The sequence below is a fragment of the Frieseomelitta varia genome, unplaced genomic scaffold (genome assembly GCF_011392965.1).
Source record: "Frieseomelitta varia isolate USP_RPSP 00005682 unplaced genomic scaffold, Fvar_1.2 scaffold_264, whole genome shotgun sequence".
NCBI classification, from domain to species: Eukaryota; Metazoa; Arthropoda; class Insecta; order Hymenoptera; family Apidae; genus Frieseomelitta; species Frieseomelitta varia.
In genome coordinates this window covers 456,414-473,812 of record NW_025109995.1, presented here as the reverse complement: position 1 = coordinate 473,812, position 17,399 = coordinate 456,414, and the positions used below count along the sequence as shown (strand labels likewise).

The window sequence follows — 17,399 nt, the reverse complement described above, 5'->3', positions numbered from 1 at the left end:
TTGTTTTTGACATTTGTGAAATTATTTTTATTTATTTTGTATTCTTCTGTCACAGCACCAATTCTGTTTATACTTGAAATATGTTTATTCTATTATACTTTTCATTTTTATTATAACGTTTTTTTTTCAAGAATAAAACTTTATTTCCATGGAGTTCGGTGTTAATATGATACGTGGTAATATTTAAAGAGTATAGAAAGTGTAAACTTTAAATACTCTCTACAAATGTAGCACAAAATAATAAACCTCATTCTCTTCTGTTTAAATAACACATTTATTTTTTTACATTTAAAGATTCATGTACAGTAGGTCATGGTACATCTCTTTTGTTAGTATGTTGCATAAATATATGATAACTAATATAGTCATTCACTCAATTTCACTCAATTGTAAATAAATTTAAAAATGTGATAATAAATGTGTAATATTCAACAAAAATATTTTATTACTCTTTTTGGTCAAATATATGAAAAGTTTAGGAGCTAATCAGTATAAGTTATTTCTTGTTAAAAACAGTTTGTGAAAATATCTGTTAATTGTCTTCTATTGGTGAAAGAGTTTAGTTATTATAAATCATAACAATATTACAACTAAACTGTTTCATTGAATGATTACTTTGATAACAAAAAAATGTTCATACTGCTTCTGAATCTTTCATGTGTAATTATTTCACTTAATGTGCATAACTATTTTTGCAATCTTAATAATGCTTGAATTACCTAATATATCCTAGAGAAAATGCGAGTTTTCAGATTTTTAACTCATAATTAGATATATTGTATCCTTACGAAAAAACGCGATTTTCGAGTTATTATTATAAAAATGTAGGTACAAACAATCTTTGATCAATTATGAGAATTTGACTCAGAAAAGAATTATGTTGCTCTTCCTGATTCATATGACACTTTATAAATACCTTTTATTATAAATTTTGTCTTAACTATCATCAATCAACTATCATCAACAAATGTATGTTAATAAGATGAGAAGTGTATACTTTTATGTAGTGTAGTGTATACTTTTATTGAAGTAAATACCTTTTATTATGAATTTTGTCTTAACTATCATCAATCAACTATTATCAACAAATGTATGTTAATAAGATGAGAAGTGTATACTTTCAACTGCGTTATTTCTTTAGTTAATAAAATAATATCTAATCCTGCTCAAAGTTAGTTTTTCGTTTCTTTCAAAAAACATACTTTTTCGAGTTATCATTTTCTTTGTGATATGTAAATAATAAATATTTCAGTAATTTTAAAAGATTATTTAATTTTAACTTTCAAGATTATTTTAATTTTAGCTTTTTTATTTAATTTTAACATTGACTCTTACACAATTATTATAAGAAATTAATAGTGAAAAATTCTAAACATAATTAAATAATAGAAAATGTATAAAAAAGTATGAAATAATTGAAAAAGACAAATATCGAATGTAAATTGGGAGGAGGTTAAAATTAAAATAAAGCTGAGCTTAAGGATTAAAGATGTAATATTGTGAAATCCTAAATAAAAAAATTAACAGAGTCTAAAATAATTTAAATTATTCTAAAGCTTCATAAATTAATTTTAAAAAGAATCTAAAATTAGTTAAGATTGTTAATAAATATCTAGAAAACAATCTATTTATTAAATCTAATTTATTAAATCTAAGAAATAAGAGAAATATAAGTAAATCTAAGTAAATGTTGAAAAATATTGTAACACAGTTTTAAAAAATATTTGAGAAATATCCCGAAAAAAATAATAAAATTCCTTTCAAAAAATTTCAACCTACTATTTAAAAACTCAAACATATTACGAACTAAATTTTTGTTATTAACAAAAAGTGGAAGGAAAGAAGCAAAAAAGAGAAATAATCCAGTAGCTACCCTTGTTGTAAGCTTCGTTTTGTCCCAAAATACTCTACATAATGATCGCTCGCCAGAAACATCTTCAACTTGAGAAACGTTCTCCAATGGTCCAAAGTTCGATCGAGTCCAACAGAACTTAACCTCTTACGCTGGCAACTGGCGTTTGCGGACCATAACGAGTGACCGAACCGTATAGAATTATTCGTCGTTTTCTTTTTCTTTTGAACTCGTCGGTATGACATCACTGGATAGAAATTATTAAGAAATAATAAACTTATCGTTTGTTTCGCCTGGGTTACATTTAAATATACTTGAAACTGAGTAAATGTTGCAATTTGAGGCAAAAAAATTCTCATCGTGCGTGGCACGTCATTCCAGCGCAAGAGATTAACGATGCGACGCGACATATTTTTATCGTCATCTTTTCGTCGTAGAGATCATTGAACCGAAACCAGCGTCTCGTTAGAATCGATCGAGCCTAATTCTCTCTCTCTCTCTTTCTATTGCATGCGCAATGCCATGCTCGATGTCGTATGATAACTAGTTGTTAACGATGACACGGCTTCTTTTTATAGATGGGCGTAAACGTCGCGCGCATGCACGCGTGCCCATTTTCTCCGTGTTAATGTTTCTATACGACACACGTGCACAAGTGCATTCGTGACTAGGATCAAGTCCAATATGTGCTTACGAATTCTAGTTAAGTTCATCGGGTTTCGAATACTGTTTGAAAGTAAAAATGTTTCGACGAGTAAATTTTCAATGTATTCATTTTATACGAGTTGATTCCGAAGCCTAGAATCGAAACTTAGATTTGTAAGATTCGAAACCTATTCGAAGTATTTACTATTCAAATCTTGAAAATTACAAATCTACAAAAACGAAGATCAAATCAGAATTTGGCGTAATCTGATTTATGATTATCGATTATCAAATAATCAGTTACTGATTAATGAATAAAGGAAGCAATCAAAATCATTATAATCGAAGGTTATGATTGATTTAATAATCATTAATCATAAAATGATTACACGTTTGATTATGATTGTATCAGTGATTTACTTTTACTTATTATTTGTATTGTTTTGCATTGTGCGCAGTTCTACATTTTATGAGGATTTGTTGCAAATATTCAATAAATTTTCTAAGTAATTGAAAGTTCATATTGTATAATTCTTCAGTTGTATTGGCACGATCTCTTCCATATGACTTGATGAAGATGGACTTTGATAAAATTGTACTTTTACAAATTTCTCATACGCACTCATTCTTATATCAAAGATATATCATAAAATTATAAATTATTATAAATTCAATGATATTATTATTCAGCAAAAAATACGTGTAAATATTCTGTCTTCTTGGTTTAAATAATCTTGGTATATACTATTGAATCTACTCTTTAAAGCAAACAGTTGTCAATAATAACATTTTTAATTACATCGAATAGCACAACTATAAGTTTGAATGTGATATGGCAATTTGAAGAAATAACACATTACAAATGCTAATGAAATACAAGTCAATTACTTAATAATTTAAAAATTATTAATTGCAAATTACGAAAGTTAATCAAGATTACTGATTTGCTTTAACAATGATTAATTGGTTATGATTACTGTGATTACATTTTAGCAGTTTTCGAATAATAGTTGAAAGTAATAGTATTTACATTTAAATAGTTCATGTACACTTAAAACGTAAGTACTCATAAGTAATTCAGTTCTTATAAAATTCGAAACTTTCACAAATAGTTCGAATGTTGAAAATTAAAATTGTCAATGATCCTTTTCTTAAGACTAGGAAATATAACACAAACATGACTTTTATATATACTTCTAAATTGGATCGAATATTAATGGCTAGAGATAGAATCGATTATCCTTAAGTAGGTAAAGTAAGTTCGAACCTTATGGAATCGATTGGACACGTAAATAATACGGCTTAAGTCATTTAAAGGATTTGTTTTTTTTTTTAATTCTCACAGATTTTTTTTTCAATTCTTACTCAGTGATCAGATTGACGGCGGTTTTCTGCTTTGAAATCTCTAAAAGGTTCGAATCTACTTGTGAAGTAGCCGTAGTAAGTAAGTAGTGAATCCATCTCTGTCCGCCAGAATTCAAATCTAATTTGACAAGTATTGTTTTCATTTCCAAAAATATTTATAAAATATTCGAAACTACTTCATTGAGACTCCACTCTATTTGAAAACATTAGGTTGTTCAAACAAGAATTTAATTGAAACGACACTTCATCCTTTTTACTCTCCGATTGTTGCTCCGCTTGATTATTATTTGTTCTTTTCATTAAAAAAATCCTCGATCGATGGATTCGTTTGACGACGACTCGTGATGCGAATATTTATTCGAGCTGATTATGCTGATCGTTATTCCACTCGACGACCGTGCCTATAGATGAAGTGATTGTGTAACGAAACTACTGAGGCTCTTGTTTAAAGAACGCGTTGGCCAACGTCGCCAACTCAAGGATTTCTTTTTATTCCTCTCCCCGTGTTTCTCGCTTCATAGGCTCTACCTCGCCAAGATTCAAGGATCGTCCGTTTGCTTTTTGTCCCGTTACATTTTTCATTCGCGCGCGAAATTACGCTGTCAATTTTTGCACTGGGATTCGACGTTAAAGATTCAAACGAGACGAAAATATCCTTGAACGGAATAGCTGGTGAAAAGAATCCGATTTTGGTCGAAAATACCTACGTACATGGTTTTATTAATCTTGAATTGCTATTGTTTACCAGGATTGGACGAATCATTGAACTGAAAGCGAAGAAATGACAATTTGAAATTATTTTCTATTGACTTATTATTTTTATTTATTTATTTATTATTTTTATTATTTATTTATTATTTTTATTATTTTTATTAATAACATCACGAAAGATAATTTTATCTTGTCCCTAAATCAAATAACCTTTTATGAGTTAATTCATTGAAATAAAACAACTAGCCAATGTTTATATAATTTTATATTATAAATTTATATAATTTTATATTATAAATTTATATAATTTTATATTATAAATTTATATAATTTTATATCTTTATCAACATAATTCTATATAGGTATTCTATTTCCAGTACGCCTGTTACGTATAGCTATTATACAAGGTATCCTAAATTTAAATAAACAAACTGTGAAAATTTAATTTACAGACAAAAAAATTGTTTTATATTAAAATTGTAAAAAATATTGTATGCATAGCATAGATAGATAAATAGAAATGATTTTACATGAACTAGTGCAGAAAACGACAGTTTTATTGAAAGTTGAAACTTACAATAGTAAAACTTTTAGTTTCAATATTTACAATTCTATTATTCACCAATCAAGCTCAAAGACAGTACTTCGAAATGAAAAAAATAGAAAAGAATTATCTAATGGCTTTATTAAATGATCATTTTTCATTGTATTGTTACAGTTTACGTTATTATGATTAATAATGTGAAATGATTATTACATGATCTGCAGCAATAATACAGTCAACTACTGTATTGTAATGAAAAATGCGTCACGTATTTCATTCATGTAATATTTGTTTATATAGTCTAGAGTATAATTGTATCAATGAAAAATTGTTGATATTTTGATCTGATATAATTTCATTAAAAAAAAAAGTCATAACGATCCAATGGTCTTACTTAAGTACGTTAACAATTTTAAGTTTTTTTTTTTTTCAGAAATGACTTTGCATCATGTAGCAAGGATATTTTTTTTCGAAAATTATAAAAATTCAAATATGTGTACAAACATTAAAAATTTTTTTTCGTGTCTGGATCTACCATCGTTTTAAAAATCGAAACCTTCATAACAATCTCTTAAACTTGTGCGATTTTTTTCACTATTTTATTTAATATTGAATATTATATTATCAATGTTTCAAGTTCAATAAAGTGGTAAAAAAAAAAGAATCATATAGCAAATTTTAAGTTTTAAAGATAAAATTTCAATCTTCAAGACTATAGTGGAGTTATGAAAAAATTTTTTGTCTTTACACGCGTTTGAATTTTCGAGAAAAATATATCTGTACTTTCCCAAGAGCTATATATGTAAAATCAAAATAAATCTTCGAAAAGAAAAATAAATTTTGTATAAATATTCGAAAAAAAACTAATCTTGGAAAGTCCATATAGTGAAATATGAAACAAAAACATTGCTTTGCAATATTGCTATTCTGAAAATAAATCATAGAATTGAAGAAAGAATATGGAGAGAAGTGAGAACTTTAAAATCGAGTTTATATTTGGAAAATTTAGATTATTTTAAAAGAATAGTAAAATAATTATTTTGCTTTGTGCATTATTTATAATCTGTTATATAAAAATGTCTTGCTTCATAGAAAATCTATTACAATTAATTAAAATAATTACATTTTGAAATAACAAGCGTATTAATGAATTGCATATTTTATTTTAATTTTTTAATAAATAATATTTAATAATATAAAATAATATTTAATATTTAATTTTAATGTCTAATTTTTATTACTAGGTATATTCTTATCAAATAAATAATAGTTTAAAACAAATTTTCTAATTTTGTAATATATTAATATCGTAAAAAGATAATAAATACATATTTTTAACACTAAAACTATCAAAGTGGATAAAATTTATAATTTTTGTTAGAAATTTTGGTGATTTATATGATTTTTCGTAAAATGCATGGATACAAGGTTTTGCTCCATTGTATTCCAAAGTTTTTTTCTTTTACTTTGACATCTGTGATGGAAATTTTATGTTTTAATTGACGATAGTTCTAGTGTAAAAATCATTAATTCATATATTTTAAAAATATTTCTGGGTTACTACAGATTAAACAAATATCCAGATATTCGTGAGCAATAACGCAGATGTATCACTTTTTATTCAACTTATATAACAAGTTACGTCTCTTGAATACTAATTACAAATAGAGAGAAGACCGTGGCAACACAATTTCTGCAAAACTGTGAAACGTTTAACCTTGTTTCTAAGAAATAAAAGATTTTTTTCATGCCATAAGCGTGTAAAAAAAGTACAACCACCGATTCCTCTACGTTTATTGCACGTATTACCTTTTGCAATTTCACACCATCACGTCTTGGTAATCGAAATTTTTTGCTACTGCGATATCTTCTGCGAATTTCCTTGAAATTTTACGGTCGGTGATGTACACTTTCACGGTTTATTTAGTAGATTCCTCATTTCGGATTAAATTGATAATCCCTCGGAGATTACTCACATCGTATTAGATTGCACCACACCTTCCTCGTTTATATTCATTGCACATTGGAAATAATGCTTATCGTAGCAACAAATTATATATTGTTGGTTATAAATACATATCGCACGCTCGTGACAAAAGTGACATAACTCAGAAAATGCTATTTCCGAATTATTATTGTGAAAATGTTACAGAGGCACTCCTTGATTAGTTATAAAAATTTTATTTGGTTGTCTTCATAAAGTAAAGAGCAATTATGTTGTTTGCTTTTGATTCATGTACAGTATTTTTTAAATGTCTTTTTATTATGAATTTTATCTTAACCATCACTATAACCGATCATCGTTTGATTAACAAAATAGTGTCTAATTATTTACTTATTTATTTATTCATTTCGTTCACAGAATAAACCAAAAAGATATGGACAAAAAAAATACGAATAGAATTAACAACAAAAATGCAACAGAAAAAATAAAAAATAAAAAAATTAAACTAAAACAAAACGAAACGAATATAAAAAAAGAGTAACAGTAATATAAATATATAGCATAGTATTAGTATTAATAATAATTATGATAAACAATAATATATTAATTCTATACTGAAAGAAAACGAATAGCCATACTTTTAATTATCTCACTGATAGAGACTTAAAAATTAATATCAAAACTCTAGGATGGTAATTAAAACATAATCAATTATGTTCAAAAAGTTTTCCTTTTCCTGGGAAACATACTTTGTTGAGTTGTCACTTTCGTTACAAGTGTGCGATGCATCTTATTGATTTTGCGAAAATATTGAAAAAGACGTACAGATTAGGTATGATAAAATATAATATAATACATAAATAAATTAATTTATCAAAATAGATTTTTAAATTTTAAATTAACAATTTTTATAATAAATACATATATTATAATAATATAAAATTACTTTCTCGTATTGTTTTTTTTTACATACATTACATCTTATACTTAATGTTATTACAAACATTGTGCATGGTTTACATAATACGTAATATGACGCGAAGCAAATTGTATTATATAAGATTTGTCATTTATAGATTTACTAACTGTTTCAAATCTTTACATTCAAATTTTAACACAAATGTTAAAATTGGATCCAAAGTAAAGATATATTTTTAAATTATTTTTACAATTCATATCTACAGCTTAAGAGTTTCAAAAATTTACATTTATGCATTCATTGAACTGTAAAATACAGAATATATATATATATTTATGACGAAGAAATGAAAACGAAAATATTTATGTCATTACAAAAGAAGATATTACTAATGAAAAGAATTTTAAACGTATATGTCTCAGAAGTGAAAGCATGTGACATATGGCGTTTTTCAGTACAGATATAGTATATAAATCAATTTTTCTATTTTGGAATTCTATGCATATATTATATTTAATATTTTATAAGATTTAAAAGATCAAAGCGACCAATTCATTGTTTCTCTCAGAAAATGTTGTAAATTTAAATTATATAAATTTAAAAGTAGAAGATTTTTCATTACATTTCTCAATTATTTATTATCTAAAGTTTTGTTAGTCTTCTCTTTGAAAGAGAAATGAAAAAATTTGTATCAGATCAGAGATTTCGATTATCAATTCAACTTATTAAGATTTAATTTACATATAGAGTATTAATATTGAATCGAACATCGAAATTTTGGCTACTAATATTAAGAGAAAATATCTCTTTTGTATTATTATGTTATATTAACGAACTCCAGTCAAAATGATCGTCACAGGATTTTTTTCAGTAAAATGCACGCCTTTAAATCCCATTTAGTTATTTATTTCTTAACATTAATAGCAGCCGAAATAATTTAGATGTTCGACTTGAAATCAACACTCTGTATATAGGGATTTTTTTTTTTCTTTTGAACAAGATTGCTTTGTCCATTATCCTTTCGTCATTAATTACTGGAAAAATTAAGTTAATTGACTACTACCAGAACATACATTTAATCAAGCGTAATGGAATATTGTGTCAGTAATATCGTGAAATAGCTATCACAAAATAAAAACAACGATGCTTTGTGTAATTAATTGTGTCACCTCTGCGTTATTTGACGGAGTACAGAATTGAATAATGAATCGATACCTTTTAAAACGGACTGTAATAAGATTAGAAGTGATTTAACTTTTCAACGGCTAATGTTACGTTGACTTAAAGTTTCATTCATAGTTTTTGTATAATCGATTTACTTTATTTAATTTTGTTTTTTATTTAATATTGCGATTATGTAAGAGATCAGAGCTTATTCAATACTTTTTTTATACAAGAATAAGGACATTTATCTACTATTTTGTCATCGTAAAATTTTTGCCTTTTATAAATTGTCTGTTATTTCCATTTTTTGTTTGTACCTTTTGTATATAATGTGTATGTCATTTGATTGAAGATGCATTTAAGATTTCATTACACAATAACGTTGTAAATGTGACATAGAATCAATATTTCGCGAGTTGAAAAATTGAAAATTAAAATTTTTAATTATATTATTTTATTATTAATTTTATTGTTAATTATAATTAACAATAAATTAATTTATAATTTATAAGTATTATTAATTTTATTGTTAATTTTAGTATATTGCTAGTTACTTTTAACTGATTATAATATTTCAAGTTTTTAAATTTTTCGCTTTGAATGTGATATAAATAAAAAAATATTAATTTTTTTTAAATAAAAAGAACACGTATACATAAACACGTATGTGTAAATACATATTACACATACGTGTAAACACGTATTACATATTATTTTATTTATGTAATACGTTATTTTTATTTTCGTTTAGTTTATGAACATAAAAAACCTAAAAAAATTTTCTCTTACTGATAATTCTGCTGTGATATCATTGATACTCTACGTTGATGTGATCTCTACACACGTGTGAAGACTTGAGACAAAGAACTATCTTCGCTATCCTACATCATAGAAGATACTTCATCTATGATACATATCTATTTATACATATAGAAATACTTATTTTAGCAGATGAAACCGGAATACAACACAAGATTATAAATTAATTTTCGAGATTATAAATTTATGTAATACGTATGATATGTCTTCATAAATAAAAACACTTATTATTCCTAGTTATATTTCTATGTTTTATATTATTATTCAAAATAAATTTTTAAAACTGTTTATTATTCAAAAATAAAATAATTTCTCTATAAAATATAAACATAAAATTCTTTTTCTATTTTTTTATATTATTTAGTAAATTGTGAATATTTATACACCTTTTGGGATATAAATTTACAGAATGCATATAATATATAAAAAAAAATATATATATATATAAAATATTCAGTATACAATATTTACTACCAACAAATTTCTATATGGATTGCGTTTCTTTGGTTACATTTGTAAAATATAGAAACGTACGCGGTCTAATTTACTCTTCGTTGAAATGCAAAACGTGTATTGAATGCGTAATTAAACGATGCTTTTACAATTCCGTGACAATAAAAAAGGATATTGTGCTAGCAATTTATGGTCATCGATAGTTGATAATGGCTACGACGACATCGTTTTTGCAAAAAGGAGCACAAGAAACTTCTTCGTTCTACATTGCATTTACATAGCAAAGACTGCCACTACTACTTCGCACGACCACTCCTAACTCTGCAGGCCTCCGAGTTTCTGCATTTCCCGTTCTTTCTTGAAATTACTGGCGAAGTTGATCGAGTGTGCCAGAAATATCGTCTACCGGCGATTATCTGGTAGACAGTAAACGGAGACTCGTCATCGTTATGCAGCAGAAATTCTATCTTGGAATGATTGAAATGAAATTACTGCGTGATTTCGTACGAGGTGATAAAGACCTATCGCATTTTTTCCTAATTTTTTCGGAATGATTTTTTGCAGCTAGAGTACAATATTTCTTCACGTAAAATTTTATTTGAGAATAAGAAAATGGTATTCAAGTGATTAATTTTCTCTTTGAATATTTGTCTTTAACCTTTTGCTTAAAATGACTTGTTCGAGATGTCATGGGTTTCAATGAGTATCAAACTTACTCTCGAGGTCTTAGAAACGTCATGCGATTTTTGAAGCTATTCTTCACATTTTCTTTTCTTCTTGCACAAATTTCTTTTCTACTTGTGATGGTATTTTTTGATTATTAGTTTTTAATACAATAATGATATAGTATATATTTTTTTATATATCAATCATCAATGTATCAATTTTTTTTTATTCTGAACACAAAAGTATTACTTTTCTATCTGAAAATATTTAGAGTAATATTAAGAAAACATTATGATATTTGTATCTTTCAAAACAAGAAGTCAGTTTATTTTATAAAGCATTTCCAAGAATATTCTAATACAGTTTGATTTTTGTATCCAGATAATTTATTTATTTTCCACATTGTTTTATATCTTCCAAGTCTTAATTTCTTAGTAATTTAAAGATAGAAGATTATCCTTTATATATGTATTTTTATTTTTTATATTTGTATTTTATATATGTATTTTTATTATTTTATATTTTATATTTTATATTATTCTCTAGCAATGTCATACACTTTAAGCGTACAAAAATAATCATAAATGTTATCTCCAATATGTTCTTCTGAAGTGAGAATATTTCACGATGTTTGCCTTCACCGCTTCAAATTTGTCCCGAGGGACGACAATATATTCAATATTGTGGTTGTCAGAGATTTGGTAGGTCCTTTTCAATGTACATATTTCAACATCTTTCTAAAACTTTTATACAGCGGTTCGGTTGTCTGACCTGTTTTTACTACCTTTCATGTAGTTCATGTAGGTTAAAATTAAAACTTATCTCTTTGTAATTATCAGCTTCGCCATTCATTCATTATATTCATCTTTTTGAAGATTTAATTCATTTGGTTTGACAAATCTACTACTGATCATTGAGATTCGCTTAATTAAAGCGAACTGCAACTGGAACGTAATATGATTTCACCAGTTATAAAATTAATTATACTTTAGTTTGTTGGCCTGACTGCTGATCTTTTGTGAATGCATTTGATGATAACACATATTTAATAAAAACGAATAAAGAAAAAATAAATAATTTAATATATCTAATAATTTAAATGATGAATTTCTATTTTAACTATTCTAAATATTTCCAGATATTATAATAGTACAAGTATATATACATAAAAATATTTATACGTACATATGTACAACTCTCATCTAACTAGAGGTACTTGTAAAATAAATTAATTTTTGCATATGGAACCTTTTATACAGCTTATTTTTTCACATGGAGTCATCAATTACATAACACTGTATAATAAATGAACTGCGGATGTTTATGTAAATTCATATCTTCATGAATATAATTATTACCTAAGTGGATCTTACAAACTTTACTAAATATTGTATACATTTTTATGTCATATGCAATAAATAATCGAAATGCTCTTACTGAAATAAAATACTATTTGAAAATTTATTTTATTTAAACATATGCAACTTATAAACTCAAATAAATTTCAAATAATATTTCATGATCATGAAAATAAATGATCATCTGAAACTGTGTGAAACTGAAAAATAATCTCTACAAATGCATAAAATACTGTCTAAAATAGTCTAATAGTAAATATAAATAAAATAAAATAAAAATAAATATCTTCAACTTACAATTAGTAATGTATCAGAAGCCAGGAGTGAAAAATAATGACCTAAATAGTGAAAAGCCAATTTTCTTCGAACCATCTTCTCCCATTGCTTTTCGAATAAAAACAACGATTTACCTCTGTTTTGGGATTTTCATGAGAGACCTGAAGCAAAAGATGTTTTCCTGTGTATACAGTACACGAAATGGGCATAAGGCGCCATTCAGGGTCGTCTATTACGAAGGATGACTACTGTATAACTAACAATACCTGTGCTGGTCGATAACAATGATTGGCCGGACTTCGTTGACCCCTTTAACTTGTTCACATTCCCGAGCCTCGCCCAATGTTATAAATCGACGCTCTTCCTCACCCAAAATACTTGTATAGTTGGTGATGACGCAATCGTCGACCCTGTTATCATAATTAAACCCGACATTGCAAATGGACATTTTATATTCTTGCTATTTCCTCAAGTTCTTTTAAATGGATTAAGATGTTTTGGAATTACAATTTAAAAATTATTCAATAATTTGCGAAACTTCGTAGGTATTTCAATTTTGGTGTAACATTGAAGATTTAAATATCTTTTTATTTTATTTTAATATTTTAATATTAAATATTTATTATTATTAAAATATTAAAATATTAAATTAAAATATTAAATATTTATTATTAATAAAGTATTAAAATATTAAATTAAAGTATTAAAATATTAAACTAAAATATTAAATATTTATTATTATTAAAATATTAAATATTTATTATTATTAAAATATTAAAATATTAAATTAAAATATAAATATTTAATATTAATATTTTATGTAGTTTTCTATATAGCATAATTGGATATTGTATAATGCATAGTTTAATATCATAAATTTACGGAATGTTTATATATATCTTGATAAAGTTGCTTTCTTTGATTTCTATTGATTAACATTAAAACTACCAACAACTAAAATGTAAAACGTTCATTCGAAAAATTAAGATTCAATAAACGGGGAAAAGTTTCTAATGCAATAAAGAATAAAAATCTTTACAAAAAATCAAATTTGATCAAAAACAATGAAGATGTTGAAGATGTTAATGCTTATTGGACCATCCTGTATGAATTATTTGTGACAAGTTAATAAAAACGATGTTCTATTGTATATAAATATAAACTGTCCGTAATAATTAGTAATATAAAATCAATTATTGTATAAAAATATCTTAATTTCTATTATGTGAACGAAAAATCAAGAGTAGAAAAGAGAATCGGTGAGTTATAATTAAAACTGTTTATTCCTCAGGTTCATATAAATAGAGTTTCATTGTAAATATTGAAAAATTCAGCGTATCAGCATTTAAACATAGCAAATTTCTATAATTTTAAAATCCACGTTGATTAATAAATAAAAACATTCACTTTGCGTAACATATTATAATTTTATTAAACAATCAACTTTAAATTTTCTATACTTTTTTCTTTCAGTTTGACTAAAATTATGCATGAAAATTATGCAACCTTGTTCTACGTTCCGGAAGCAGTGCTATCAATTGCATGTCATAGCGAATATATTGCTCCTTGAAATAAATCGACGAATTATGCGACATTCTCGATTGTTGCTTGGTTGCAAGAGATTGAAAATATCGCTCTTCGTTAAAAGTGATTTGTTTGTCGAACTAGAGACGTTAGGATAGTCTTCAATTTTAGGAAAAGGTGTGATGCTTGAATATTTTACTATACAATAAGGAGTGAAGAAGCGTCTCGAGTGGCTGGTAAAGTGCCTTATCTTATTGTTAGGAGGTGCAAAGGTATAAAAGTGCGATGAAAGCCCACTTCCTACTGGATAGGCATTGAATTTTAGATACTCATCAGAAAGATATTTATAACATTATATAAATATAGTGTTTTAAATAATGTAAACATTCTTAGTCATATTAAGCTCTAATATAAGAATATAATGTGTCAAATTTAATGTAATAACATTAATGTAATAATGTATAGTATAATTATTGCAAATATTTCTATAGACATTTCTATAAATATTTATTTATAATTTTAATCTTTTAATCTTTTTTTATCTATTTGTTTAATTAATTGATAAACACTAAGTTTAATTAAATTTTAATTAATAATTATTTACTTATTGTAACAATCAAACTTATAATGCACATATATGATTTTTTTATTCGGAATGATTTATTGAACACACTAGTATTCGGTTTTCCTCGCACATAACTAAAGAGTAGGTACATATTTTTGTCTCAATACTGAAACAAAATCGTCTTTTCGTCGATTAAAAAAGAAAACGAAGCAGGATTTCCATATTCCAACATTCATTTAAATTCACGAGACGTTAATTTTCGTTGAGAAATATCCAGAAATTCAGAAGTCGCTTAATGGTGTAGTACAAAAAGGAATTCTAAGCGTTTTTACTGCTGTGAATGCTGATTGCAGTTTTCTTTTATTACAGTTTTTCGCAAAGGATAGAGCTATGCAAATAGATACCGGAATTAATCTCACAGATATCAAAGAGATTTCAACAGAGCCAGTTCTACCATACTTGAATTTGTCTGGAGATACTGTTTTAAGTTATTCATTTTAAGAAGATGATTCTATTGATCTTTAACAATTTTATTTAACATTTGGATTTTCACTAATGTATTATGGGAGCTTAAATTTTCGATGATTAGAGTTTAAAAAAAGAAAGAAACTACTAGAAACTACTAGAAATTGTTTTTCAACATTCTCCTGTTTTGTTCTCCGGTATCTTTTCTTTTTTTTTAAATTAATTAGAGATCAATCTGGAGGATGAAATAAAATTTACAAATATCTAATCAATGTGATTTTCGGATATTTTTGCAATTCTTACACTCAGTCCCTGAGATATACTAACGACAAAATAAAATAAAATTAACTAATTATTATTTTAAACAAAAAAAGAATTGTAATATATAAATTGATATATCTAATTATATTTCTACTACTAATATACTAAATACTACTTCTATAATATTAAAAATATGTGGAATTAAAGGTTAAGATGATTCAATATAAAAAAACTGCAATAAAGATATAAAACACATAGTGATAAGTTTTATAGGTATAACAAGCTAGTTTGTAATCGTAATAAAATTGTGATAAAAGAAGCAGATGTTAAATAATGATAACGAAAGATATTGAATTAAGTATTTATAATTGTGTTGATCATTTTTAAAATAAGATAGTAACATGTGTGATGATGATGCAACAGAGTGATAAACATCTGCTTATTCAATCGGATACTTTATTGCTATATTTATTATTTAATAAGAATAGTGACATTTTGATTTTCGTTTACAAAGTCTTTCTTTACATTTTTTATTTTATTTTAAAAGTCCTTCATTTTTTTATTTATATAATATTTTTCGCCCTATTGCTGCTCATAAAATATTTTACAGTATTTCTATAGAAATCCGTGAAATATCCAAAAATATACAGTGGACAAAAGCCTCTTATACTATTGGCAGAGATCAAAATAAATCGTAGCATATTGTAGTAATATATTTGAAACTTTACATCGAACTTATAACTCACATTCGTACTTATAACTCACAATCAGTAGATTCAAATCAATTTACTACATATAAAATTTTATAAAATGTGTTACATTAACAAAATTTTTGACTTGAATTTCAATTTTTATTAATATTTTTATTCTTTTACGAAAAATCGTTCTATCAATTCGTCGTGTTTGCACAAGATATTTTTAAAGCGAATAAAATTCCAATTTTATCTAATGTTTGATATATTTCTGCGAAATTTTTTTTACTATTAATTTTTATTTTATTTTATATTGTTTTATTATTAATTTTTATTTTATTTTATTTCTTACTATTAATTTTATTTTATTTTATTTTTTACTATTAATTTTTATGTATCTTTTACAACAATACAATATACAATACAATTATAATACAATAAAAGCTTTAATAAATTTATGAACGTTCCTGTTGTTATTGTTGCAGGCCAAACAACGTGCCTCCGTAAAATGGCTCTTGTCGAAGGCGTACAATAACCGAGTGCCAGAAAACCTTCGTGAGCCGTATTATGTCGATAATGAGGTATGTACCTAATTTCAATTTTTTTATATATACCACAATCAATGTTATATTCGAAATTCTTATTAATGCCAATTTGAATTTTGACAAAAAAAAAAAAAAAAAATAAATAAATAATTTGCGAATAATTTGCGTCGAATGAAGCTTAAATTCAATTGTTTTTGCTTTATATATTAATAACAAACTGATTGCATATTCTTAAGTAAATTCATATTTTTCAGAAAATATAATTTGTAAAAATAGAAACTTTATTGATAATTGTTGAAATATTATAAAATGCACTAGACTTACTATTCACATTATGTATGTCCTGGGCAATTTTACCATTTTAAATCTTCTATAAATGCATAAAAATCTGGCAGTTTAATAATTCAATATTCCAAGTATAATTGAACAATAAATGGAAGTGATAACATAAATAATACGAGAAGGAAAATAGAAATGAGCGAAAATTAGAAACGATCTCATAGATGATCTCTACTTGATGATCAATAAAAATGAATAATTCTACAATAGTGAAATAATAAATTCTTAAATAGTTGAAAAATAGTAACGAATAATAAATAAATTACATTGAAGATTAATTATCAAAAATTT

At 25.5% G+C, this 17,399-nt stretch overlaps 1 protein-coding gene across 14 annotated transcripts in view; it reads left to right on the top strand.

The window, feature by feature from the left end:
* Positions 1–17,399, top strand: part of LOC122528836 (patronin) — a 150,461-nt gene that overhangs the window by 73,108 nt on the left and 59,954 nt on the right. For all 14 annotated transcript variants that reach the window (XM_043654384.1, XM_043654389.1, XM_043654393.1 and 11 more), the window contains exon 3: positions 16,710–16,805. In XM_043654384.1, the coding sequence (XP_043510319.1) occupies positions 16,710–16,805 (96 nt within the window). The remainder of the gene's footprint in view (positions 1–16,709; positions 16,806–17,399) is intronic.